Source organism: Grus americana, chromosome 3 (genome assembly GCF_028858705.1).
Source record: "Grus americana isolate bGruAme1 chromosome 3, bGruAme1.mat, whole genome shotgun sequence".
NCBI lineage: Eukaryota > Metazoa > Chordata > Aves > Gruiformes > Gruidae > Grus > Grus americana.
The window spans coordinates 90,710,901-90,735,591 of NC_072854.1; the positions used below are offsets into that span (position 1 = coordinate 90,710,901).

General features: G+C 39.4%; 1 protein-coding gene across 5 annotated transcripts in view; it reads left to right on the top strand.

The window, feature by feature from the left end:
* LTBP1 (latent transforming growth factor beta binding protein 1) overlaps positions 1 to 24,691 on the top strand; it is a 204,155-nt gene that overhangs the window by 15,036 nt on the left and 164,428 nt on the right. For all 5 annotated transcript variants that reach the window (XM_054819834.1, XM_054819836.1, XM_054819837.1 and 2 more), the window contains exon 3: positions 3,390 to 3,678. In XM_054819834.1, coding sequence (XP_054675809.1) covers positions 3,390 to 3,678 — 289 coding nt within the window. The remainder of the gene's footprint in view (positions 1 to 3,389; positions 3,679 to 24,691) is intronic.

Consider the following 24,691-nt stretch of genomic DNA (forward strand, 5'->3'; position numbering starts at 1 on the left):
CTCTTGCTCAGGAAGTTGCTGAGCCTCTAATTCTTGAAGGCTGTAGTGGTACAAAATTTTACTACTTCTCACCCTGTCCTTAAGCATTCACCTTAGAAATGGAGAGAGGAGACTGGACTAAGTGGATCTTTGATCTGACCTGCTAAGCCTAGTCTTGTTATTTGTATCTTTGCCAAACTCCATTTTGAATTTCCAGTTATGACCACCTTGAAATGAACAGGACCAAGCCTATTGCCTTTAACAGTAGTATATTGGCCCGCTTTTCAGTTTTAAACTTAATATTTCCACGCTCCAGTTCTTGGAAGCTTAGCTTTATGGAAAATGTTTTCAGTTAGATGTGCCATTATTGTTGTCTTCAAACAAAATAATTGGGTCATACATTTGGCATACTGCAGCTGTCTTGAACATTTTTAAAATTAAACTGCTGTATTATATCAATTAAAATGTTCATTTTAATTCTTCCCTAAAAATGTTATCTTTTATTCTATTTTGTGATCTTCTATTACACAACATTGATTAAGAACTTCAATCAAAGATTGCTGTGGGCATCTAATGGATCTTTTTCAACCTGTTGTCACTGTTCACGTGATTTGAGACAAACTGGGTTTATAACATAGTTACTGGATCTGCTGATGCTTGCTTTGTTATGAGGCCAGCTAGAGTAGTGCAGTTTGTACTGCAGAGCTTCCTATGCTTTATGTATGTGTAAAGCTGAGAAACTTTCAGGGTTTATATTGCTGTGAGTGAAGTAAGAGTCTTCAAGTCTGGGTAAAAAATATAAGGTCATTTCAAATCAGGTTCTATTTTCAGCTGCATAGTTTTAAATTCATTACAACCTTATTAGGTTCAGTTTGATAGTGGAAACAAGTTTTCTTAGGCTTCTGAAGCACTGCTTTGGTTCTTAACTACGGGGGAAAAAAGAGTTGCAGTTTTCTTGAGGTTGTCTTCTATGCATGTAGAAATTGTTATTTCACTTTTGAGAGTTAGGAGATACATAATGATCAGTGTCCTAGCAGAGTGAATATTTTATTATATTGACTTTTGGGGTAGTCTTGTTAGCTTACTTCTGTGTTCAATTTTTGGTTTTTTTAAATAACTGGTTGAGAAGCCTGGAGGTTAATATAGATGTATGTCCATAAATCTCCAGAAATATATATTCAGTATGAATGTTTTATTAATATTGTAAAAATGGGACTTTTGAAAATCCTGTTTATATTTTTTTACAGAAATTTTTATGTGATATTTTTCTAAAGCACTCCCAACTGTGCCCAAGCTGTTTCACTGTGATCTTTGTGTATTTTCTATAGATGACCCAGATGATGAGGTCACTGTTCTGGTCTTAGAGTCCCTCCAAAGCCAATGAAACTTAATTAGAATTTAAGGCTCCTGAATCTGTTTTCCAAAGATATAGTTAATTTCAGTCATGTGCATATAAGCAAATTTCTACTGTTTGTAGCAAAATCTAAGTATTAAAAGCAAGGCGCAAGAAAGAGTTGGCTTGTATATTATAACATATGCTTGTTGTAAATCCCTTCTCAAGTTCACAGTGAACATGGCCTTCAGTCTTCCAGCAAAGATAAAATATAGTCTCAAAAATAAACAAAAATATAAGTAAGCAAATTATTACTTTTTTGTTGCCAGGAAGATGCATAATATGTAATTAAGCTAGCTCAGCTAAGTAGTAAAGGAGATATGTTGCTGAACAACATATGGAAAAGGGAAGTATATGTGAGAAGAACCCCATGCAAAGCTCAAGTTAAAGTTGTAGTGCAATTCTGGTGTCATGTACAGGTGGTATGTGTGATACATCTGTATCAGTTGGTATTATCACTTGACAAATTAGTCCTCCAGATTAACACAGTCCCATCCTAATAAGTTATTTCATGGTATGCTTGTGCGTTTATTTTTATATATAAATGTATGTATTAAAACTTGATTGAAGTGCCCAGTTCTCCAATTTATTTGGATCAGGGCTGTGGACTGACTTTTTTTTAAAAGAAAAAAAATAGATTGTGTAATTGCATATACCTGAATATGGTGCAGAAAATTACGTTATGGTTTGAGATAGAATCTTACCTATTTTGCTAAAGCCTGTAGACTTTATGATTTGGCATATCATTTTGAGTATGTTAAAAGATCTTTAACAATATTAAAAGTATGCTTAGCTTGAAGGAACAAAGTAGCTTAGCAGTGATTCTTCTTATAAATTCTTTATAGTATGCCATCTCTAATGGCACTAATGAAGAAATTGTTTTGATAGCTAGGTTAATTAAAACTGTATTTTACTGTTAAATTATATCCTCTGGATAAAAGAACTAATTTGTTTTGCCATCTTTTGTTATTTTACCATTCTCTAAATACAATAGTATTGTAAGTTTAAGCATCCAAAATAAAGCCTCAAATTAGGCATACCTTTGCAGCGTTATGTATACGTATGATCAGCAACTGCTTTAGCTCTGCTCACACCCCCCCCCCCCATGTTTTTTTAGTGGGATTTGTTTCTCAAAGTTTCTTGCTCATTCAGAAAGGAATTGATCCTACATTAACTAGGTCTACAAGCTGGGTGTTGAGTCTAGGCTGATTATTCAAACTCCCTCTACAGTCAGTGGATAGAGCAACACAAACAGTGTAATCAATCCTATCTGAAGGCGAATTGTCTTCTGAAGAATCTGATCCCTTTTCATTGATGGCACAAAGAACGTATAGAAGCTAGTTCAGGATAATCACAAGCACCTGTCTCTTTCTTCAGAGAATGCAACCCCTAGGTGTAGATATCTATGTCTTTGTATCAGCAGTTTGTGTCTCCTTTTTTATGTTATTACAGTGGTGATATCAGAGGGAATTTCATTTGGGCTTTAGAGGGGGAAGGGCTGAATCACTTCATGCTTCTGTGCATCATTTTGGTCATCTATAATGGGACTGTAAGATTCCTTCTAGGTACCTATGGAGGATTTGTGATTTTAAATAGTAATAGAATCAAGCCAAGCTTGGATCAGTAGTAAAATTCTGTAATCTGCAAAATATTGTTTCATCAGATGCAATTTGGTTGTTAAAGTATGGAGAGGGAGGATGCAGGGAAGGAGAGTATAAAAGGCAGCTAACAGGAAGATTTGAAATAATGCTATATTTCTTGATTTAACTTGTGCATTTCCTATTTTTTATTTCACCAGCATTTTACTTTTTGAAGTTGCTCAAATGTTGTGCATGTCTTATGTAGGAAAGCAGTAAAAGCTATACCAGCTTATATACTATCTTGTGCAGCTTAGCAGTGTTGCTGTCTCCTACTCCAATTAACATTAGCAATTAATGTATTTTTTTTATTGCGGGGAGGGTTTGCATTTTCCTTCATGCTTTGTTTCACAGGTACTTTTTAAAATGTCTTTTCTTAGCTAACTGTGCACCACCATGCCAAAATGGAGGGATGTGCCTGCGACCTCAGCTTTGTGTGTGTAAACCAGGAACAAAAGGTAATTCCTGTGAGGATACAATCATGCAAGACACATCTTCCACTGGAGGCCGGAGCCCTGTCATTCCTCCATGGCCTATACCCCAGCAGGCTGCTCAGCAGACCTTCTCTCAGAAGGTGCAGGTTCCACCGAAGGTTGGCCCTATGACTCAGATGGCATTCACCATCAAGCAGAAGCCTCCTGTTGGGTTACCTCAGCAAATGCAACCACAGTAAGTGTTTTCTTTGCTTTCAAAGAAGTCCACTGTATTAGATTTATAAAACATTGTTCCTTGCAGGTGTTTTCAATAATCACACTTGGAAACTTACACAGATTTTTTTTAAGAGCTTTTTATTTTAATTGTCAGACTTCAGTGTTTTTTCAATCTTCTATTACTTACAAGCCAGATCTTCTCACCTGGACAGAATATCCCTTAATATCAGTTAACTTTATTTTCCTTAGAATGACAATGCTGTACTAATTTCGGAGGAGTTATTCATAATTTACACTAGTGACTTTTTGCGTTTAGCCTAGAACAGTGTTTGGCATAGAATTTGAACACCTCGCATAACTGAGGAGAGTAAGATTTGGTGCTAGTGTTGTATTCTGATTTCTTCTATTTGCATTATATTTTCACTTTTAAAATAAGTGGGTGTGGTTTTACTACAATGGATACTTCTGCTTGCTTGCGTTTGAGGTTTAGGGTTGTATCTGGCTGTCGTAACTAGCGAGGAAACACCTCTCTTACTGGAGAATTTTTTTCTCTGCCTCTTCAGTGGCTGGTAACTTAGCCAGTCTTTGATATCACTTTCATTATTTAAATGCTTCAAGTGAGTCTGAAATGTCTCTATAATGTCGTTTTTATTAATGTATCTGACCTTAACTTGTTTCAGGGCTGCATTTGATAGGGAGGGAGGTGCACAGGAGGGTGGCAATCAAGTTGAACGTGGACAGTTTTAAGTGTCTGGAGCAACTACTGTTTTTCCAGTTTCAGGTGAAGTCAGTGACAAAAACTATTTCTGTCCTGTAACATGTGTTGTTTTTGGTTAGCTGTAAGCAGGGTGCAGTCTGTCTTGCTTCTAGCCTCCAGAACAAGATGATAAGGCCTGGGAAATAAACTGTGTTTTCCCATGCCCAAAACTATAAAAATGAACCTGGAAGGGCAGTGTGTGATTATAGAAGTCTGCATGTGAGTAGTTATACGCTCCTGACAACAAAGTACATTCTTCCATCCCTTTCCAAAGCTGCGTCTGAGAATAGAGATCACTGGGTACTGCCAATGATGTTTGGTGTTGTCTGGTAACCTCTTTATCACATTCTTTCCTCCTAAACCCTTCCAATTTCTTTTACTGTTGTCCTAGTTCATCTAACTGTGGAGCCACAAGCAAAACTACATACATGTTCATATATGTCTTGTGTAATAGGAAGAGGAATTTATATAAGTTCTCTTGGAGTTCTAAACCCTAAGTGAGTATGTTCTTTGAGAAAGGTAGAAGGTGGGGCAGAGTGGGCTTTAGGCACAAATCCATCCACAGTCTTAAAGGACAGAGAAATTGCTACCCAATTTTAATATTTTATAGTACTCTGAGCCCAGTTTTCCTCCTATCAGTGAAGCAAGGGTTATCGAAGTGACTAATGTGAAGGGGAAATTACTAGTACAATCAGCAAGCTTTTTTCTGCTGCCTCCCATCCAGACCAGCAGAACTGCTTATCCTCAGCACCTGGCTTCTCTACTTAGCCCCACAAAATGCAGTATAGCAAATCAGTACAAAAAGGCCAGACAATTCCTGTCTCATCAGTACTGATTCCTGTAGAGAGTACTGTGTGTCTGTGTTCCTTCCTTCCTCCACACAGAAGCTTTCTCAAGAAATTCTTCCTGTCGTGAGAAAGGCCAGTTGTCCAAATTGGGTAGTAAAATATACTTCAAAAAAAGAAAAGGAAAAAAAAAAATGGAGTTTGTTCTTGCCTGAAAAAAATCTGTCATCTTCCAAGCACTTAAACTGTGCTTAGAAGGCTTATGGATGCCTCTAGAGAAGACTTATTTTCCATTATTCCTGGAAACGCGGAGTCCAGGGATAAAAGTTTCCTCTTGAAAAGAAGATAAACTGGTATTATTCTAGGCTACTATGATAGTTGCCAGGCTATGATGCTCAAAGTGTTTCTAGAGGGTACCTGCAACATGTCATGCTTCACCAAAGTCTCTGTTATTGCTTGCATGAGACAACATCCCATATGTAGATGAAGCAACCTCAGACTAACAGAAACAGTCATCTGTTATCTGCTATCCAAGATGCCTCTGCAGGCTTCCATAAGCAGCGTTAGCCCAGGAGGGCTTTGTTGTGCGTGTGACCCTTCTCAATGTAAGGATTTTCTCCTAGATGTAAAGAGACCTTTTCAGGTAGATAGAACTGTTAGTCTACTAACAGTAGTCACTGTTAGTGAGATCACATGAAGATAAATCTATTTCAGCTAGCTTTAATAATAGAGGGGGAAAATGGAAAACTGAGTCTTGAGTCATGAGAAAGCCAGCCTACAATCTTAGCATAGGAGTGGGAGATGGAGAGGAAATGGGCTGTTTCACAAACCAAAGCAGTCGTGTAAAGTGTGTCAGATGATGATGGACATTTAGCTATAACTGTTGAAATAAGTGCTAGTGGTAGTTCTCACATAGACTATTAGGACAATTTATGGGGCCAAAAGATCCTTCGAGGTCAGGTCTCTACCATTGGTGCAGAGCAAATGGCTAGTTTCTGCTGCAGTTCCTCTTTGAATATCTTGTGATCTTGTACGTAGTGTGAGGCTGCCCAGATATTTTTGGAATGTTTTTTTTTCCATTCCTACTCTTAGAAACATAGGATAGACTATTGCAGGAGTGGAATCATCCATTGTCAGTGCGGTTGGTATGCCGATCAAGACACTGCTGCTATGACAGCCAGGGCTGAACACAACCTGGAACACCAAAATAAGCTCCCAGAGGAGGCTTGCCTCTACAGCGCTTCTGTTTTTGTCATCCTCTGTCAATTTTTTCTGTTTTGTATATGAATGCAACTTTTCCAACTTTGGTCATTGAGATGTGTTCTTACATGTTTTCTTAGGATCATAGTGGCGATGATATTTATGGAAGCAAGGAATTCATTTATTTCTTCCTTGAGATTTTTTTTTGAAGAATATGGTGCTAAACAGAAGGAAACCTGGAGAGAGATTAATTTCCTGGTATATTCTGGATTTAGAACACAGGCACTTAGCACTAGCAAAGTCTGTCATAGCCTTGGGCTGAAGATGGATATTATCAGGTACAAGGTCTCATCTCAGAAGAATGTTAACAGAAGATGTAGATGACTGTAATTGAAAACAAGTGGTGTCTCAGAAACAAAAATCTGCTTCTTATTCTAACCTGTTGGGAATTCTGATCTCAATAACAGGCGTGCTTTGTGGTCCTGTATTCCTGTGATAGCTCTCCAGTAACTCCAGGTGTCCCTTTTGCATCGTGTTTTCTCATTTGTTGGCAACAGTATAGCTCCAACAGCTTGATTTTCCGCATTTACCAGCTGTGGGAACAGAAAAATTTCATTTTTAAAGGGAACTTTTTTGTACACTTTTGGAAATGGTCACGAGAAAGAGTGATCAACTAGCTGGAGCTCGGTAATACACTGAAGTGTCACAGCATTCCTCCTTCAGCCTCTTTTGGAGGCAGTTGAAGAAATTTGAAAGTTTGCTTTTGCATTTGGCAAAGCAAAGCTCATCAAGGGAGAGGTGGATGCATAGACTTTAGGTGACAGATTTGGGCTTACTGGTGTTGTCTGCACATAGAAATGTTTCCTAGGAGGTCCCCTCCAGACCTGTATTCCTGGATCACTGGGTCTAGTCCCATGCTATTACAGGCAGACGTATCACCTGCTAATTTTAGTGAATCTATCAGATTGTGTCTTAAAACCGTTATTTCCCTCTGTTCAAGGATGTAGTATTATTTCCCAATAGTTCCCCAGTTTTTACTAATTGATGTGAGATTAGTGTGAACTTAGATTGGGAAAAAACCTAAGAATTGGGCGTGCTTTTGGGACCCGACTGAAATCAGCAATGTAGGACAGTTGTAACTGAAAATGGAATATATTCTTTATATAATCTATAATTGTAAGCTATAGATTTACATATATATGTGAAATAATCTGTAAAGATACTGACTTTGTGTTGTGTAAACTCTTGGCTGATGTTTACTGCAAAATATAAGAGACTGCTTTTTTAGCTGTTTCCTGTCTTGTGTACTGGTTCATTTTTGTATCTTTGTATGTAATTTGTTTTTTTTAGAACATGTTGTTCTAAGATGTGATGACTGACCAGGTAATCGTCTGAAAAAAAGATTAGAGAAATATTTTTGAAGGCTAATGGCTAGTGTGAAAGTAAATATTTCTGGAGGACATCCATTTTCACCATTATGATAGTGGTTTTTTTGGGTTATTTTTACTAAAGATGTACAGAGTAAGTGAAACTTAACTACTTTTTAGCTAGAAGAGCCCTGCACTTGAACTGAAATGTGCTGTCTGTTTATAAATACTTTATGGAAGCTCTTCTTGATGAAAGATCGAACTTCTGTTCAAAAAGACCTTGACTTGTTTGTGGTGTGTGGTGTGGTTTTTTGGGGGTTGTTTTGGGTTTTTTTTTCAATAGGAAACTTTGTTAAGGAAAGCAAGGACTTTGGGGTAGTGTTGGTGTTAGCAGCATAGAAAAATTTAGGTTGGAGGTAAAGGCAATCTGGGCCAACCCTCTGCCTAAAGTGGGACCACCTATAAGAGGTTGCTTGGCACTTCGTGTGGTTGAGCGTTGAACATTTTCAAGGCTGGAGATCTCACAACAACTCTGGACTCTTGTTGCAGTGTTTGACCACCCTCAGAAAAAAAAAAGTCATCTTATCTAGTTGAAACTTCCATTGTTGCACATTGATTGTTACCCTTTGTTTTTTTTACTGTATGTCTCTAAAATCTGGCTCAGGAGTCTGACTCAATCTTCTCTATGTATACTCAAGAGGCAGTTGCAGATTGCAATATCATCCCCTTGAGCTGCTTTTTCTTAGAGCTGAACAAACTCACCTCCCTCAGTCTGTCCTCATACGCTACGTGCTCCAGCCCTTGACAGTCTTGGTGGCCTTCTGCTGGACTCACTCCACTGTGTCAGTATCTTTCCTGATTTGGGGAGACCATAACTGGACACAGTGCTGAAGATGCAGTCTCGATGAAGGGTATAATCATTCCCTTGACTGACTTGCCTGTGTTGTTGCTAATGCAGCCCAATGTATGAATGACATTCTTCATGTGGGGGCACGCTGCTGATTCATGTTCAGCTTGTCCGCCAGGACCCCCAGATCACTTTTTGCAGAGCTGCTTTCCAGCTGTTTCAGCACCAAACCTGCACCGTTGCACAGAATCGCAGATACAGGACTTGGTGTTTGCCTTTGAACTTTGTGAGCCCACTTCTCCAGCCTGTCTAACTAAATCCCTCAGCCCTCCGGTATAACAAGCACTCCTCCAGATTGGAATTGTCTGTATCATTGCTGAGACTGTATTTTTCCCCTTCTGAGTCATTAATAAAGTTGTTGAACAATACTGGTCCCAGTATCAATCTATAAGGAAAAGGTTACTCACTTAACCTCCTGTGAGTTGGATTTTTGTATCACCAAATACCACCTATTCAGCCAGGCAGTTTTTGCACCCACTTTATAATCCAATTATCCATATTTCACCAATTTTTACATAAGGAGACAACTGTGTCAAATGCCTTGCTAAAGTCCAGGTTAGAAAGATTCGTCACACTCCTTTCGTGCACTGAGCTAGTCATCTCATCACAGAAGTCAAACAAAACCCAAGCACACAAACCAAAAAAACTTTAATCCAAGCTAAAACTAGAAAGTCTGTGGTGACTGCTTAACTTCTGAAAGTTGTAGTTCAGGGTTTTTTTTGTTCTCTGTTGGTGATACTCTTTCCCTTCAAAGCCAGGAACTTGTATGGTATGCTGCCTTCTTTCTTCATGAGGAGAGACCATCTCTTCTCTTGGGCTACACAGGAGAGCTGGAAGCAACTGAACTGTAATTCCAGTGATGATAATTTGGAAAATTAATTTTTTTTATTCTAGGCAAAATATTCTGTATTAATATTCTTAAATCTGATTTTTCCTGTTCTTGGTGCAACTTGGCGTTTAACTTGTGTTCTTAGGCACGTGCACGTAGGTGTGCTGAGGGCTGATACACCTAAGTGTGTACTTGAGGATATTGAGTGCGTAGAGGGGTATGAACAAATCCCTGTTTGGCTGAGCCATGACTACACTGCTAAGACACAACCATAGACCATTACCTTGGGCTTCAAAGCTTTTGTCTGTAAGTCATGGGCTATTAGGTTCTGTCCTCCAAGAGCTCATTGTCATGGCTGGCTGATTTATTCTAAGAAAAGAACATCTAAATCCCTTGAGCTTGTATCAGTACCATCTGCTTTGCAACATCGGGGTGTTCCTGCTTTTCAGGCTTCAAAATGTAACTCCAGTGGTCAGAGGTGAGGTTTTTCCAGCAGTTCTTGAGCCCACTGTTTTGTGTCAGAGAGATGGAAAACTGATAGTCTGCAGTGTTAAGCTGATGACTATCCCTTCAGTATAGGCTTCTAACATGTAATGAGCTCATGGTGTACTTGTTACAGGTTCACTAATGTAAGGTGGCTCCAGGGAGAATCAGGAAAGTTAATTTTCCCCTGGGAGCTATTTGGAGTGGATTCAGAGATGCCGTTGCGCAATGCTTTTAACAAGAAACTTGCTGCAAGGAACCATAGTGTACCCTATTATCCCTCAGGTTACTGATTTCTTCCTAATCAACTTGAAAAGCGTTTATGCAGGTCAGTTATCCATATTGGCATGTGAAGCACGTTCCTTTTGAGAATGCCAGTGTAGCCTTCCCTCCCCCAATCCCAGCAAATTGAACACACTCCACAAGGTAAACTCAACTTTTTAATTAGCTTGTCATCAAGTTATTGTCTTTGAGTGGTACTGGAATATGTTCATGTTAATGTATGTTAATAAGAGAAAAATAGAGACATAACGATTTAGGCATGTTCCATGTGTGTAGAAATCATTGCTTCTGCCTTTGAGGCACTGCTTTTCAGGAAAGTAAATTACTTTGAAAACTATACTGATGAAAACTATACTGATGCTTTCAGATTAGTTGAAAAGAGGACTCTAAGCCACCATTCCAAACTATAGTGGGTTTAATTTATTCTTCATTTTTTTTCCTAGCTTAAACCTGTGCCTGGCCATCCAGCGTTTGCATGGGGATGTTGTGTGATGGTTTTAATGAAGAGTTTTCAGTGTTATTTGTTACTGTGTTGCGAACTGGTGTGTTCTCGTCCAATGTGGCTTTTCCAGTTTTAATTTTTTTTAAATTGTACTACTATTGAAACTTTTACCATTTATCATCAAGGAATTATTTAAGGAGATGTTGGGAAACTAAAGAACTTTCCAGTGGCTTGCTGGGGACTGAAGGAGCACAGCTTTTCATGGATAGCATGACTCTTGTCTTCCGTTTTAGGAAGGAGTATTTGTATTATTAAAATTTGGTTTGACATAATGCTATTGTCACATGGCAGAAAGTCTTTCTAGGCATTCAGAACATTTACTTTTAAAAAGGTTGCTCTATTAGCAGATGTTTGTGATATCAAAACAACTATGCAACAATTTTATACTTGACTGAGACTTTTTACCCAGAGAGGTAAAAGTAACGCACTCAGGTTAAAGTTTGTTCCTCTGAGCAAACCAGTGTGCAACAGTAGTGATTATAGGATGTGGCTGAAATAAAAACAATGTTGCAAGGAGCCATTTCCCTTTGAGCATGTATGATCAATGTGCTAATAGCAATAATTTTCATGTCATTTTCATTCCCACCTCTTTAGAGCTGTGGGAATAGATCTAAGTAAGTTGATTTGGAAAACTAATATCTATTCTCAAAATACATCTGTACCTTTTAACTTCCAAAAAAAGAAAAACGAAGTAAGAATAGAGTTTGTTACTGATTTCAGGCATAGAAATGATTTAACGGTATTCTATCTTTAGAAGAATCTAGATGTTTTTGTTTAGTGTTGTAATGATCACTGAACCAGGGACATTTTCCTCTGTTTTAGGTATATTGAACTTGGAGAAAAGGCTTACTATGTTTGTAGATGTATCTACCTTTGATCTTTGTATTGGAAATCTTGCCTAATATTTGATCTTCATCTCTTTAAAAATAAAATTGACTGCAACTATTAGCTGATTTATATGTCTTGGGTATTATTAGAACTTCTGGTATTGTCTTAACACTCCCAGTCTATACTGAGAATTCATTCTTAATAACCTTATTAAATAGATAACAAAGACACAAAGAACTTCTCTTCAGGGGATTTACTTAATCTTAGCATTTGGCTAGTGTAGCAGATAACTACATGGTTCAACAATCTTCATTCAGAGAATGATGTGGGCTGGCCTTAGACAAAGGCAGATGTATTTTCAGGATTTGGCCTGTCTGATTAATTACAAATGCCTCATTGATTTCTCATCTATGAATAGCCTGTTTTGCTCGTGATTTAGGAACCCCAAGAGACACATACTTCATCTCTAGTAAACTTATTTTCTTCTTCAGTGCTGGAGTTTGAATATTTCACTGAGACGCCGACTTTTTCCTACTGAGAAGTTTCCACTTTACCTAAGCTCCGTAAAGGTTACATAGGACACGTGTACTTGTACTTTGATAAATTCCTCCCAGGAATCCAAAACTATTGTTTTACACAATGTGTAATGAGTTGCTAATCTAACCACTACCAAGGAGGTTTATTATTCATATCATCTTATGTTGAAGTTTAGATGTTACTGTTCATCAGTATCTGGTGAGAGATTTTTATTTTTGTTTTGTATGACTGGATTTAAGTCATGAGTGTAAATGGTGAAGAGCACTACACAGTTTGAGAAAGCAGGATCTTCTGATGTTATTGTTGAAATATTGATGGAGACTGTGCAACCAGCCGGTAGTCTATTGGGGGGTCTCTGCAGTAAATCCGTATCAATTTCCCTCTTCAGCAATTTTTCCCTGAATTATTTCATATGGTCTCAGAGAGAGGTGATGGAGGACCAGAAGGTGGACTGTTGGCTAATTTGAAGTGTTTAGCATAGGCAGCATTGTATGTGAAGATAAAAGTCTGCTACTGTACTCAGAAGTAATGTAGGCAATTGAACCATGACTACTCAACTTTCAGTTAAGCAACTTCCAGCAATAAGCAAAGGACCTACTGTTATTCAGAAAGGACTCTTTACATGTGGTATATTAGGAAAATAAATACCTCCTGACTAATAGCTCACTGAAGCATTGTAATTATTGAAGAGAATTTCTCTATGCTTAAAAAAAAAGTATCGGTTCTGCTGTTGAGATGGATCTTCCAGGCCAAAGGAAATATTTGCAATAAAGCAGCCTTCATTACAGCCCTGTTTTGTTACTAGTGCAATCTATAGCTTTAAAAATATCTCCTCCAGATGTGTGTACAGGAAAAAAAAATCTTCTCTGATAGGCTTTATCTATTGTAATAATTTTTAAATGCTTTCTCTACATAGAAAACTTATGCAGCTGAGAACAGACTTTATTAAAGCTCTAGCACCACTGGAGGATATGAAAAGGAATTCCTTGTCAGTTTGGGTGCTCTGACAAATGATGTTTCAGGCCTGTCAGGGATTTTATAAGCAGTTTAAAATTGGTTTAAAGGAAAATACTTGGGCTGGTTTTTAACTCTATTCCAGCCAAAATCAGCATAATACTGCTTTTGGATATTCTGTGCATTGGCTTTGGTTTCTGTCTTATTAAAAAGACAATTGAAGATGCAATTCTGTATGTTCTGTGTCAGGGAAATGAGTTTCAAAGGCAAGATAGTCTGTAAAAGGAGATAGAGAGACAATACTAGTACATACTATTATGTCATTGGGCAGTAGGTGGCAAGCTTTGCTTTTCCTTCTGCTTAGGGTTTATTTTCATATTGCAGAATGCCAGAATTTTGAAAAGGGTAATTTGAATTCACTGGAATATGTCATTTATTGGCGGCACTTTTCTTTTAACCATCTATTTTGTTCATTGTGTATAATTGTCTTTCTGTTCAATGCTGAAGTGAAGCCCCTCTTCTTCAAATGACGGATGAACACAAATCAATGCATGTGAGCTCTGTTGTATTCTCTCATGGCTTCAGTAAGCAGATTACTAATACACAAATTAAAAACAAATGAATTGCAGTCACAGTCAATCCCAAATTATTTAGGATCCTCCTGTTCAACTTTTATTGTGGAGTACAATACAGCTGGGGTCGAGGGGACACAACACCCTCTTTTAACACATTTTCCCAAAATGGGACTTACACTTCTAGCTCTGTAACTAACACCTGAAAAGGAAAAATAACAGAATGTTTATTTTGCCTTTCTCCTGATGTGTTGTGTCCTTGTCCTGGTCCATCTGTTTCTGCCCTCTCCCTCATTCCCACCACAGATTGCTAGTCTGGTGTAGCTCTCCTCACAAACCCAACCTGCTCTGCTGATGTGTAGGGTCAGGCATGGGGATGGTAAAGCAGCAGTAAATTGCCTAGCTAAAACTAAAGATGTGTAGAGAGGGCAATGCTTGAGTGCTCATCCTTAGGTAGTTTCTGTGTGGGTGATTGTTAATAACCCTTCTCTGCTCAGACTTCTTGCCTATAGCGTCACCTGACATCCGATGAATTAGCAGCCTGCTGTATATCTGTACCAAGGATACAGGGGGCACAGCACCTCTCCTCCTGTGCAGTTCCTCTCAGCTGTTGTCTGGCTTAGACATCCTCAGCTACTCTCCAGAACACATTTTTACCTGTTAGCCAAGTTAATTCTTTGTGAACTCCTTCATAGTGAGTTAGTTCTTTCTTTGCTATTAAAGTTTGTTCTGGATTAAAAAAATGTCACTCCTCTCATTCTATCTCAGTCTGTCCTGCATGCACTGTATAATAATTGTTCTGAAGATGATGAGCTGTCTTGGATCTTCTTGATCCCGAACTTAAACATATTAATATAGATAATTTAAGTATGTCATCCTAGAAATTCTAAAACAGTAACTAATATTTTTTTTCTGCCTATGGCAGGGAATTCTGCACAGGGGTCTCCTCATGTAATAGAGGCCGCATATGAGTTTACATTTCCACTGCTGAGGCTTTGCGTCCTCATGCTATTCTTAATGGTTGGAAACGTTTTGGGACTAGTAACGTGGTTCTGAGCTGTCAGTCGAGGGCATGGTTAACTTAATTGCTGCAGCAGCACTAGGCATACATAAAGGATCTTTGGCATCAGCTATTGGTAATTGAGACCAGTGTTTGGTGATGCTGATACTGCAGCTATTCTCACTTCTGTAGTCTTTGGCAGTGCTATTGATGTATGTGTGCTAGAACAAAAACTGGTTCAAAGGTAGTTACTCATCTCTTTGCGCTGCCAGGCACTGAGTCAGCCCTCAAGAACACCTCTATTAATCATTCTAGGGGAATGTAGTCATTGGGCTGCAGGAGCTGAAGTCACTGTTTAGTTGAAATTGCTGGTCTCCCTTAGGACTGGGATAATTTGTGTTGGCAGAGAACACGGAGATGATTTTTTGATGACAATGATAGTGGTTTCAGTCCTGGTGTCCTTTTTGAAACGTGCCAATGCACACTTCACTGCTAGTCCATAAGCTAACAGATAATTTACAGTTACCTCTGTTGGATTGAGTATTCTTGCTGTTAATTGGGTTGTAACAGACCTGGGCCTAAAGACCATGGCCTTACTTAAGTGTGGTGCAAAAGGTAGAAAAACATGAATTTATTACAAAATAGGCTAGTTGTTGGATACCATTGTGAACTAACAGGATCTATGAGAAGTGGGCAGATTGTTATGACAAACTGCCTTGAGGGAAGCCTTTGGTGTTTTGGTGGACAAAGTCCAGTCTATTGTTACATTTGTGATTTTTTACCACTCCTGTTTTGGTTGAAATCTCTGGGGTTGCAAGTATCCAGTTTACTTGTGTTGAGAGTTCAGCAGAGACTCCTTTTGATGTGCTGGAGCTAGATAATATCTGGCCGTGTCAAATACTGTGCATATGCAGTGAACTCTCAGCAGTACATTGACGTCTATCCACCAGAAAAGCAGAGGTATCTTGGAAAGAATTTTGAAAATATAAAGTATCACTGTTGCACTGCCACACAAGACATTCATGAGGTTCAGCTGCAGTGTCCTACACTTTAGATTATTGACATTCCTGAGATGATGCAGCCTACCTTTGCATGAACATCTTGTTTTATCCATGCTTACCTAGTGAAGTGAAGGTCCCGCAGACAGATGTTAGAGGATGTTCAGTGTTTTCAGTAGTATCTTCGACAGGAAAAGGATTCTCAGAAATAGAATCTTTTTGATACAGAGAATTAAATTATAGGGAGCCAACTGGGATCTCAAGCCAGTCAGAGTTCATTCCAGACAGGAGGAGGAAGCTAATCTGTGTGATGGCAACAGTCAGTTGGCTTATGGTTTTATGTGGCTATGTAACACCACTTCCCTGAGTGCACCCTTTGGTGCAAGAAAAGGGTGGTCAATGTTGGAGTAATATCAGGGAAATTGTTGCCTGGCTCTACTATTGCACAATTTCCTCTACTAATCCCATCATTAGTGTGATGGAAGGATCAACCAAATGTGTGTAGGGTGGTCCTCCACTCCCCTCCCCTATCATTCAGCCAAGACTCAGCTCTGTTCAGGAGCCAACATTGACAACCAGATAAAACAGCTCAGTCAAGATTCCGGTCAGTCTCCAAGAGTTTGCTGTGTTTGATTTGCCTCTCCAGGCATTGCGTGTGGATTGTAACAAACTGTATCAAAAGCATGTTCCACGTTAATGGCAAGGCAAGTAAAACCTCATCCAATTTATTTTTTTTTAATGAAAGTTACTATATTCTTCTGTACCAGGTTCTGTCGTGCCCAGAGTACTACATAGTAGACAGGTAGGATCTTGCTTAGAAGAGAGAACTTTTAGAAGTTTTCAGTGAGGATTATCTGGTCTAATGACCTTTTGGTGCTGACGGACTGTCTGTTCTGTCACCTTCTCTGTCCTTCAATTTGAAACATATCCTGAGGATCCCTCATAGGGAAAGTCAGAGGAACCTTTCTAAGCTCCTTCATGGTGAACACAGATAGTAAGAATTAATTGAGACTTTCTTCTTTGGCCTTTTCTTCTGTGTGTGTTCCTTTAATACATTGCTTAATTGAAATTTCATATTACTATTGTTTCCTGTCTTTGTAGCTTCAGTGATATGGTAGCTGTCACCATTTTAGGCAGCTAGTAATATATTCCTAATGCTGTGTTTCCTCCACTTTGCATGGAAATTACAGTTCACGGAGATGATCTGTTGGTGATTGATGTGGTTAATTGGCTGATCTAATTTGAGAGGCTACTCTTTGAGAAGTACCATCACTCCTTTACCAGGTGGTCTGTTTAATTTCCAGGATATTACATGGATTTTTCCAAATGCTCCCATTAGTTTTTCTTTCCCAAGGTGGGAATGATTCCATCCTAATAAGTCTGTATAAAGTTGGTCATTCTTTCTCTATTCTGTTTCTTGAATCATGGAATGGTTTGGGTTGGAAGGGACCTTAAAGATCATCTAGTTCCAACCCCCCTGCTGTGGGCAGGGACACCCTCCACTAGACCAGGTTGCCCAAAGCCTCATCCAACCTGGCCTTGAACACTTCCAGGGATGGGGCCTCCACAACCTCGCTGGGCAACCTGTTCCAGTGCCTCACCACTCTTAACAGTAAAGAATTTCTTTCTAATATCTAATCTAAATCGACCCTCCTTCAGCTTAAGGCCATTACCCCTTGTCCTGTCACTACACTCCCTGATAAACAGTCCCTCACCATCTTTCCTGTAGGCCCCTTCAGGTACTGGTAAGCTGCAATTAGATCTCCCCAGAGCCTTCTCTTCTCCAGGCTGAACAATCCCAAGTCTCTCAGCCTGTCCTCATAGGAGAGGTGCTCCAGCCCTCTGATCAGCTTCGTGGCCCTCCTCTGGACTCTCTCCAACAGCTCCATGTCTCTCCTGTACTGGTGCCCCCAGAGCTGGACGCAGTACTCCAGGTGGGGTCTCACCAGAGCGGAGTAGAGGGGCAGGATCACCTCCCTCGACCTGCTGGTAATGCCTCTTTTGATGCAGCCCAGGACACGGTTGGCTTTCTGGGCTGCAAGTGCACACTGCTGGCTCACGTTGAGCTTCTCATCAATCAATACCCCCAAGTCCTTCTCCTCGGGGCTGCTCTCAATCCATTCTCTGCCCAGCATAGTTGTACTTGGGATTGCACCGACCCATGTGCAGGACCTTGCACTTGGCCTTGTTGAACTTCATGCGGTTCGCACAGGCCCACCTCTCCAGCCTGTCAGGGTCCCTCTGGATGGCATCCCTTCCTTCCAGTGTGTCGACCACACCACACAGCTTGGTGTCATCAGCAAACTTGCTGAGGGTGCACTTGATCCCATTGTCCATGTCGCTGACAAAGGTGTTGAACAGTGCTGGTCCCAGTACCGACCCCTGAGGAACACCACTCGTCACCGTTCTCCACTTGGACATTGAGCCATTGACCACAACTCTTTGAGTGCAACCATCCAGCCAATTCCTTATCCACTGAGTGGTCCATCCGTCAACTCCATGTCTTTCCAATTTAGAGACAAGGATGTCATGCGGGACAGTGTCAAATGTCTTGCACAAGTCCAGGTAGATGACATCAACTGCTCTTCCCTTATCCATGGATGCTGTAACCCCATCATAGAAGGCCACCAAATTTGTCAGGCATGATTTGCCCTTAGTGAAGCTGTGTTGGCTGTCACCAATCACCTCCTTATTTTCAATGTGCCTGAGCATAGTCTCCAGGCAGGTCTGCTCCATAACCTTGCCAGGCACGGAGGTGAGACTAACCGGCCTGTAGTTCCCTGGGTCTTCCTTTTTTCCCCTTCTTAAAAATGGGGGTTATGTTTCCTCTCTTCCAGTCGGTGGGAACTTCGCTGGACTGCCAGGACTCAAATATGATGGAAGCACAGGTACTTCTGGTTTAGTTGCCTGCTCTGTTAAAAAGCATACAGATTGCTCTGTTTCTCACTGTTACCTGTTTAAGTGTTACCAACTTTTCCTTTGTTCTTTGCTTGAGTGCATTGATTTCACTAAAAGTGTGACTGTATCATTTAGAGCTGTATACTTTCTTTTCCACTCTCCAATTTAAAAAGTCTCCTATAGTATTTGTAAGTGCCATCGTCCTAGTTCCAGTAAGCTTTAAATGGAGCTGTGTCTTCCATAGAGTGTTCCATGTTCCAGTTTCTGACAACTCTGAAGTCCCCTATATTTATACCATTTTCTGAGCCATGCACTGAAACCATCAACCTCTCTGGCACCTTGTTTGTGCAAACTGTTAGCAAAAAGTGTCAAGTTTTAGAGCATGAGACAAATGTGCTGTCATTTGCCATTTCGGACATCATCTTCAGTGATCCCTTCTGGACAGCAGTATCTGAGTCTAGAATCCATTTAGCTTTAAATACTTTCAGAATGTGACAATTTTGGGGAGCATAAAGTTATGCTTACCTTTGTATGGGTTTTACACTGGGAGAGCTCTTTCCTTAAACCATGTTACATTTTATAGCTTGTATATACTTCTGGATATGCTTCTGATAGCAATCAGATGTAAATCCTGTACAATTAATGAATACTCTGATCTTAGCTACTACTTTGATATGGATTCTCTTCTGGTTTCTGCATGGTGGACAAGGATGGTTGTAAAATTGATGCCACTGTCAAATTATTAATTATGGTGAAGCAGAAATATATTTATATATTTGTTTACTGGAGCAAAAGCTCTGGTGTCTCTCTTGCTTCCTGCACTAGAACCTTGAAGCTCTAAAGTGGAGGACAACTGCTAGTCACCTCAGTCCCAGCTGTGCCTCCTTACTGCTTTGAACAGCTTTTGTTGTTGTTATATAATGCCTGTTTGGGAATTCCAGCTGTTGCACATATGCAGATCCTTAACAAGAGCCAACTCCCCCTTCTCTCCCCTTTCACTATTCCAGAGGCTTTTAACTGCAGGGTATGTTTTGCATCCTGAAGTATTTTCCTTCTGTTGCACCCTGGACGGCTGTACCAATAATTTTTTTTTATGAACTATTTAGAAATCAATGAATTCCTAAATTGGATTGTCTTTTGATGTGCTTCTGGAAGTGAGATTAGAAAGAGATGTAACCCACAGCTGTACACTCAGAACATTTCTAATAGGAATTTGTGTATTGGAAGACTGAAGAGAATGAGGTTGTAAATAGAGGTGTATAAATTCAGTGATTTTTTTAAATTCTTTTTTTCATTTTTCCCTCTCTTTCCTCCCATTCAATGTCAAATTCTGCTATTATTTAAAGAGTAGAGGGGAAACTGCTAATTCTGTGTGCAGTGCTACTGGCAGGAGATCATTCAGGGGTGATTCCAGAGTAGTCAGCTTGTGAGGCCTTTCTGTAATAGCTAGTCTGTTTGGAGAGATGGTGTTTCACCCCTTTTTCAGGTTCCCATTGGAGAAGGGAGACACACACTCCTCATAGCTTCCTATTTCTATAACTGGGGTGCTGTTTTTTGGCAGGGAACAGGTTTTACTTGCTGCTTTTGCTGGTCATGGTCTTGAAGGAAGAGGACATGGGCATTTTTTTCATAGTCGTCTTGCCATTTTGCCTTCAGGCACTTAACACATCTTTTGAGTACTGTTTTGGGTGGACATTGCCATTTCTTCTTGAGTGCTATGCTATTAGTGCGCTTAACTCCACCTGCATGTGGAGTCCTTCAACCAAGTGCGAGGAAGGTACTGGGCTCACTTACAAATGCAGTTTTTCCTGAAATGTTTGCATGTTTTATGGCAAAGCTCCTTTTGGAGATGTTATAGGGGTTAATCTTCAACCTGAATTCTCTGGTGGAATATGAAGTAAAACAGTGTAACTGTGTAAACACTGTATTGCTTCTGTACTGTGCTTTAACTTTATCAAAGAGTAAAATGTAGCAAGGCCTGGTAAGTACGGATGGAGACCTGGAGTTCCTTTAAGTTACCGTCTAATTTGCTCTGAACAGGGTAGCAGGATGTTGTCAAGTTACCGTGTGTTGTCATGTAACATGAACTGCAGCTTCTTTTTCTACATGATGCGTAGTTTATTCATAGCAGGGTGAGATGTTATAGTTGCTATCTGCTTAATTGATATTTACTTGTGTTGTCATTGTTGAAAATGAAACAAATTATTTATACAAATGACCTGGAGGAGGTCTGGTAACTGATTTTTGCTCATCTTCTCTTTCACTTTGGGAAGCCTGTTCCTCTTTCTTGGAGCCCTCTTCTTTCATTCCTCCTCCTTGCGGTATTTGGCCTGTATGATCCTTGCACTGTAATTTCTGCCTTGCTGTGTATTTTTGAAGTGTTTCACGTGGCAAGGTTGGAATCCTGGTTGAGGATTATACTCATACTGTATTACTAGTAATAATATTATGAGAAAGGTAAATGTATTATCTGCTGTTTGTTTACATTTTAACATGACCTATTTGTCTTTTTAAAAAGTTTAAAACAGCAGCCACTTTTATTTATTGTACTTTTTTGTAAATGCTTTCAAGTAGCTTTTTCTGAGAACAGCCATTTTAAAGTTATTCATAGTAAACAAGGTTGTTCTAAGAAACGATAGAGCTTACAATTGTTTAAAAAGTAGCTATGGAAACTAGCAGATGATTCTCAATTTAAAATGAGCATACTTTGCTTTCATTGGCTATGCTCCCTTGAAAATGTCATGCTTCATGGGCACTTTGCAACATTTTCAATTAATTTAGTTTTCTTTAAATGGGCAAAATATTCATCCTCATTAAGATATGTGAGCTTTAAAACATAAAGCTGCTGTTTGCTTGGTTTTTGGTGTTTGTTTTTTTTTTTTTTTAAAGTTATGTGATCATAAATAGAATCTTTTTTTTTTCTATTCCAAGCTGGAAATGTTAAAATCCACTCCCTTTCAAGTCTGGCAAAAGAAAGTTTCCTTCTTGAAACAAGACCAAGTATGCCAAGTTTCGGCTTTAGTCTTTTAAGCTGAAAAATTCTTCTCAGTATATGTTACAAAACATGTCCTGGATGCCACAAGAGTAGTGGACCTGGGCTTAGAGGTGCAGAGTTTAGTAGGCATAACTTTCAGCTTATTAGATTACACTGTAGACAATGCATCTCTAATACAAAAGGTTACACATTGCCATTTTACTTAGATCATGGTGTTTAAAAAAATAGTTAAATAGTCTGTTATTTTCTCTTTAAAGAGAAAGGGGGAGGAGAGATTCCTCCAGCCTAAAAGAACGAAACCAAAGAGGCAATAAAAACTGGTGATTGCCACACATTTCTTTCTATTCAGTCTGTGGTGGCTGTACTGTTGTAGATACAAAATTCTGTGGGAAGGCTTGTTAAATGTTTCTCTTCCCACAAGTACAGTTCAAAGTCAGAGTTCCTTTTTGATGCTGAGAGGGGTAGATTATAAACTCTGTGCATAATAGTTGTCAAGTTGCTTGACATACTGAACTTGGTGTGGCTTTACTAAGTTTGTGTCTCTTGATAACGTTTATGAAGTTCTAAAATACCAGTGACTCGTATTGGAAGTAGTTGCTATTTTGATTCAACATCCTCCTGGTACACAGGGTATAATGCAGTTATAATAATTGAAAATAGTTTGAAAACTTTCTTAACAGTATAGAAAACAGTATGCATGTGTTCTTAAAATCTTTAGCTTTTTAACATGATAATGCTTGCTAGAAAAGACTTATTTTTAGAGACTTCTAGCATGCTTGGCACAAAGTTTCAGAACTACTTTGTCAGCTGTACCCTTAAACCCATGCTATGAGGAGCCATAGCTGGTTTTGACTGTGGTTATGTAACTCAGGTAAATAATTAGTTTCAGATTCAGTTAAACTATGGGTTACAGTGATTGTCTTTTGAACATGTATAGTTTTAATTGTCAAACTTGTTACAGAGAATTGAAGAAGTAATGTGTACCGCCTCTATTATGAAATTCAAGTCTCGGCTCTTGGCTTTTCTGTTTCTCCCTACTTCTCTTCCTCCCATTCCTCCTATGTTATTGGGGGGCAAAACCCAAACCAAAAAAAACCCATATCCTGTATAGCTTAAATCCATTATAATTGTTGTGCACTGTGTTTATTGCAATTGTTTTCTAAATTGATTTAGAATTTAGTAAAATGAAATGATCACCACTTGATGCAGTTCTGCGTGCATTAGTTTCATGCAAAAAGTTTTGATGCTCGTAGGAGCTGTAGTTAAGAACTCAAGTGATCAGTAAGCAGGAAAAATAGTTATGGCTGGAAGTGCAGCCCAAACTTTACACTTTAGTATGTTGTTTTAAAATATTGTTCTTTTTTATTGTTATGTGTTATTTCACAATTAATAATAAAGCATTTGGAACTGCGGAACTACAGAGCCTCATACGGTACAGAACAGTGCTAAGAAGTACAGCACCTCATGCAGTAAGCTACAGAACAATGCAAAAAACCTTAATGGCACTTTTAAAGTCAAAATACTCTCAACATCCAGCTGATTAATTTTAATCTTTGTAGGAAATTGCTGCGTGCCATGTACTTCCGAAATTGGGTATTTTTTCAGGTGCTTGTGAGTTTTTGTCTTCAGTTCTATCAAGGAAGATACTTGGGATATTTCTTGGCTAAGTATTAAGTGCATTTGTACTGCTTCAAGAGTTAAGCTGAACTGGAAAACAGCTGCTCTTTAAGAACAAGTATGCACAGGAGATATTATTTTGGTGTGACTAGGTTGTTTTAATTGTGAAAACAAGCTTCTCTACTGTAGCAGTTTCTATCTCCATGTATGTAAAAGTCTTTTGATGAGAAAAAGCTCCTTATAAGCTAAGAAGCAGCAGGCTGTAAGGATTATAAAAGGCCTGCCAGTCAATTCTACTTGTAACCATCCTAGGCCCAGTAACATAAGCATACTGTGGCTCCTGGGGGGCAGGGGGGCCCTTTTTCTTTTATTTTTCTCCCAACCTTGTGTTTCATTTCTGCACGTCATGTGTCCTCGTTCCCCCCCTACCCCCCATTTGTTCAGCTGTGAAGTTAATATTGGCAGCAGAGGTTCATCATCTGCCTATTAATAGTACAGTCACCTATCGTCCTCCTGAGCAGGGGTACTTGGGCAAACCATCTCTGTGGGTAGGATACACATGGTATTTCCCCATTGGTGATTGTTACAGAAAGGAAGTGGAGTGTTATGCCAATCCAGCTTTATGTTTTTCCCCTGGAAGGGAGGCTGCAGATTTAGAAAACACCGATGGATGACTCAGCCATTTTCTGCAGAAGAACAGGAACCAATCTCAAGATGGCAGGCTGCCTGGCTGGCGAGTACCAAGGAGAGACTGTAGGGCTTCTGTGTCCTCTAGTCAGCTGAAAGGGCAGAACCAGGGCCTTCATCACTCAAACATGTTGTCTGTGTGTGTGCATAGTGCAACTTAGTGTTTGCACATTGCTCATTTTGTACGTGATCAGGTGTACCTATAAACCTGGATCTCACAAGAGAGGAAGGAGGCATTTGAACAAAGCCCAAAGCAGTGTTTAAAGAACTGCAGATGAGTAGTGACTGCTCCATCTTTCACTCTGTTCAAAAGTAGTGTTAAGCTCAGGGATTCCAAACAGCTATGCCTTTTCATCATTAAACAGTGTCTAATGGTAGGTACCTATGGTATTTGTTGCTGGAGTTTCTAAAAATAGCACTAAGCAGTGAGTCCTACCAAAGGACTCAAAAAGTGTCGAGAAATTAGAGGAACGTTTAATTGCTGGAAACAGGAAGAATGTGCTCAGCAGCATCATGATTCAAGGTAGTGAAGTGACCTGGAAATGTGTAATGTTGTTAGCTTCACAGCAGTATCCCCAGCTTTATGAAATCCTTGTTGCTTTACTAAGGTGGAGGTGGATTTGTTTCATGTAGAACCAAGGGCTGCAGAGTTTCTACAGGCTGTTTGAATGTCAGGCTAAGCACAAGCCTCAAAAAGGTCTATTTGGCAGGAACGCCAGTTTCCAAAAGTTCAGTGGAACAAGTTCTGCCGGGCTGCTCAGGATGTGTAATTCTCAAACCAGCTGGCACCACAGAATAGGATGTTCTCAAAATACAGGCTTTTATCAGTGGTCC